Raw genomic sequence first — 4,353 nt, forward strand, 5'->3', positions numbered from 1 at the left:
TTTTTCATATACTCGAGGGTCTCGCTAAATTTATTGGCCTTTAGTAGACAATTATGAAAAACCTTATAACCGTGCTTTTGAACTCTATATCCAGTTTTTTGCTTTCCTCCGTTTCTTTCATTTGCGATCTGGTTTTTTTTTTGTCTCCGCATTTTGTCTGCTTCCCTGAGTTGATAGAGTGGCTTTGTGTGCTAGGTGTCCTATAGGGCCCAGAGACTCAGCCTCCCCAGTTACCTTAGGTGGACACCCTAGGTGCACCCCTTTGTGGGCTGTGTGCACAGTCTTGTTGTAGTTAAGCTTTGATTGTTGTTGGTATCACTGGGAGGAATTGACCTCCAGGACAATTGGCTATGAGGATTAGCTGTGTCAGTGCTGGAGAACTTCTGTGCTGGAGACACCCTTATGAGACAAGACTTGCAAAAGCCTCTGTGCTCAGCTTGGATGGGGTAGAGTCTCAGGGTGTAGAAACTGCATTGGGTTCCCTGTCAGCCCTGCCCGAAGAGGCCTCTTGGTCTTAGTGTCCCACAGTAATAGGTAATCACTGCAAGCTCTTCTGAGAGAAACCCGCCCTCGAGTTTCGTCTGCTGCCAGACAATGCAGTTTCTCCCTGAATGAGTCTGGGTTCCCAGAGTCTCGCCTGGAGCTGGAGTTCAGCACAGTCGGGAGCATTTGTTTCCTTCCCGCTTGAGAAAGCCAGCTGGGTACTGAGTTGCGCGCTCGCTCCATGCGCAAGCATCTCAGTACCTCTGCCTTGCAGCTCCTCTGAGTCTCAGTGTGCTTTTCTGTTTCCTTCTAGTTGTAGAATTTCCTCACAGCCAGCTTTCTTGTGGTTCTGGATGATGTCCGTTTTATCTTTTAGTTGTAGTTTTGAAATTGTTGTGTGAGGCATTCCTGTGAAGCACATGGTGTCCCCTCCATTGTGAAGATGGTGCAAATGGGACCAACCAGTGATGGGATCCAATGTGGTATGTTACCTTACGTCAACAATAATGACAATGCCAGCTCACATTTTTTAGTATTTATTGATTCAAAGCAAGTCTTCTAAGCGATTTCCACCACCACAAGAAATCTAATATGTATTTTTTTTTTTTTTAGTTGAAGAACACAGGGGAAAGGAAGAGGATCACTAGTACTTGACATCTAACTCTACAGGAGCACTTTCAAAGGAGCTGATGATGTTGGAGGCTTTACTCTGGTAGTTCCCAGCATCCTCTCTCCTGACAGGGTTTCTGGTGAGGGTTCTGGGGTCCTGCGACAGCTTCATCCTCTCCCTGAGCCACAGACTCGTAGCATTGAATAACCAGTTGGTGGACCTCGCATTTGAGTAGGAAGTCATGACCACCGCTTCCTCATTCTCTGTGACTGTGGTTTTGTGGCTAGGAGTATGAGACACACGGTGGCCCTGTGAAGAAATAGATGGTGAGAATGATTGAGTGTGGGCTTGAGACCTGGGGCCATGCTCTTGCCTCAAAGATCTAAGCCCTGACTCTGATTGTTATGAAGGTAATTAGGTTCCACAATAAAAATTAATTAATTCTAAATTTGCGATGCATGTTTTTCTATGAAACCTGAAATGGAAGACTTCAGATCAAATCTAACCCTCTGAACTGAAGTCCCCTAAGAAGGAAGGATATGACCCAATGATTGATCTAGAGATCGAAAGACATCTAATAAGGCGACTGAGATTGGAGGAAAAATGTAGCTATGGCTGCAGATAGATCTCAAGTGACTCAGATCAATTTCTCATGGCCTGTGTGGCTCTGCTTAGGGACTGTTTCTCCTTGTGCCTCACTTTCCCATCAGTGAAGTAAAATGAATATTTGACTGCTAAGCTGACATTGTACTAATCATAAAATATTCACAGTATCTGACATAAATTTTGGGAAGAAAAACTGCTCAAATAAGAGGCATTTGTTATTGATGGACTTCATGAGAGAATCCCCTGTGCTGATCCCTGGTGGATGAGCAACTGCCAGGGGAATCTTTACTCCTGCTTCTCCCTTGGGACACTAACCTTTCTCTGGATTCTCCTAAATCCCCCAGAACAGTCAGCTAATGATCTGTGGAGCTTGTCCAGTTGTGCTCTCCACAAACAGTCTCAGGTGAAGGACCAGTCTCCATCTCTGCGCAGACGAGGCTCTTAGGTTTGAGCCCCAACTGGTGACCAGCTCAAGAGCCTTGGATTCTGGCACATGCTAAACTGTTGCTCTCACCCATCCCTTCTCAGGAGGCAAAACTCAACCAGACACAGGCTCTCCAGGGTCTCTGGAATTAGGACGTTGTGACAGGGGCCTGCAGAGGGGCTGCCCCAGATGAGCTTCCTTGTGAAGAAACCAGGGAGCACCTCTAGCTAGGTCCTTACAGAGCCCTGCAGGGTCTATCTCAGGATGATGGTCAGGGAAAGGGGCCCAGGGACCTGGACTGAGACTGGTCTCCCTCTGCTGACTCACTCCCATCAAATTGGTCCTTCTCTCTGTGGTGAATGTCTGTGGGGCTGGAATGTGGGAACGGAACTCTGACCTTATGAAGTTTGTCTCCACTGTGTCTGTCCTGCACTAAATGCCCAAACCCAGTTTGGGACATGATGCAGAGGCAGATGGAGGGGAGTCCAGGGCTGGCAGTCCTGTGTGTGAAGTAGAATTCACCCCACCCGACACCTAGAGGTCAGAGAGCAATTACTCACCATATACGTTGAGAGTTCCCAATGCTCTTGCTCTTTGATTATTTGGAAGGAGAGCTACTGCCAAGTAGATTCCTTCATCGCTCGGAGTGACGTTTGTTATGATCAGGGATCCATCATCTAATGCTGTCTCTCGACCAGTGTTTCTGGGCCCTGTTACATAGTCACCTGGATCCAATGCAATATACCCAATGAAATTAGAGTACTTCACCACTCTTCCCCTGTACCACCAAATTCCTAAAACATCAGGAAGACTATTGCGGATACGTAGAATCACATCCTGCCCTTCAGCAGAAATGGTGGAGACAATAGCAAATTGCTCAGTGGTGGGCGGGATCCGGGTGGTAAGACTAGAAGGGAAGACTGGAAGGGAAGAGAGAAATTGATCAGTATTGTGATCTATATATTGGGATGGAGAGATGAGGCATTTCTCTTCAACTCTCAGCCTTGATCTGCATGTGAGTTCGTGTGTGCATCTCCTTCGTCAAGTTGAGCAACATGGCCACAATTGCTTCAGCACCTCAGAACCTATGCTTTTTGTCTTGAATTCTCTTTCCCAGCTCTCTGTTTGGCTGTCCTCCTTACTGCCCTCAGATCCCTTTTGACACTCAGCGGCCTTCTTGGAACTCATTCCCTGACCACGTCCTCTGAAGATCCTCTATCTTCACTCTCTGACCTGTCCCCACTCTGTGCCCTTCAGGGCGTTGTGGGTACCTGATGTCACAAGTAGATCTCTTCTTCTCTATTTTTTCTCAATATAGTGTGAGCTGCAAGTGGGCAGGGGATTTTGTGATCTAGTGCCCCCCCCCCAATGCCTGCAATAGGCTGCAAACACCGGTGGGTACACGAATGAGTGTTCCCAGGCTTGACCATGTTCCATTTTGTATTTTCCCATATTTGTAGATGTGGTTGGGGACAATGTTTAGCACCCTGGTTAAAATGTTCCTGCTATCACCTGAAATAAATTGGTATTACTGTGTTCAGTTGTCAACATTCAATACTCTGTGATGAATAACTTAGCAAATGAACCGTAATTGAGGTTTTCCTGCCCCTCACCACTTCCACATCATGAAATTTCCCTGTTGCTGAGCTCCCTCTCTTGTCCTACTCTGCGCCCCTGTCCTTCCACTTAGGTCCAAAGAGAAGCCCTTTCTCCCCTTCCAGAGTGCTGTCCTCCCCAGGAGATTTTGGCCACTCTCTGACTGCCAACCTCCCTTCCATTCCCAGGGATTGTCCCCTCCTTACCAGCCAGCAGGAGCCCCAGCCAGGGGACAAGTCCTCTGTGGGCAGAGGCTGCAGGGAACTCCATGGTGACTGCTGCCTGCTCTGTTCCTCCCTCTGAGAGAAGAGCTCGAGGTCCAGTAAGGCTCCCAGGCACCTCTGTCCAGACTGCCGTCCCTCCTTCCTGTGTGCTGAGCCTCCTCCTGGGGCAAGATAACCTCTCTGGTAATGTGGGCCAGGGCGGGGTCAGGGCCCAGGACCTCCCTCTCACTCCCCTCTTTTTTGCCAACCCTGTTGCCGCTTTCAGTTTATCTTTTCTCTGTGTTTTGGATCCCTGGAAACTTCTGAAGCCTTAGATAACACACACACATACAAACACAAACAACACATGCACAGACACGTGCCCATAAAATCACTTGCTTGGGGCATCCAGTTCCTGGTCATTCTCCACA

The 4,353-nt window shown here is 48.0% G+C and overlaps 1 protein-coding gene across 1 annotated transcript; it reads right to left on the reverse strand.

The window, feature by feature from the left end:
* Positions 1-1,003: 1,003 nt before the first annotated feature.
* On the reverse strand, positions 1,004-4,112 carry LOC307115968 (cell adhesion molecule CEACAM3-like). Its single transcript, XM_079799550.1, has 3 exons — positions 3,926-4,112; positions 2,684-3,043; positions 1,004-1,402 (listed from the first exon to the last, which is right to left on the reverse strand). The coding sequence occupies exons 1-3, from the start codon at positions 3,987-3,989 to the stop codon at positions 1,377-1,379; spliced, it is 450 nt and encodes a 149-aa protein (XP_079655676.1). The 5' UTR covers positions 3,990-4,112; the 3' UTR covers positions 1,004-1,376.
* Between the last annotated feature and the right edge of the window lie 241 nt (positions 4,113-4,353).

Source organism: Cnephaeus nilssonii, assembly GCF_951640355.1.
Source record: "Cnephaeus nilssonii genome assembly, chromosome: 20".
NCBI lineage: Eukaryota > Metazoa > Chordata > Mammalia > Chiroptera > Vespertilionidae > Cnephaeus > Cnephaeus nilssonii.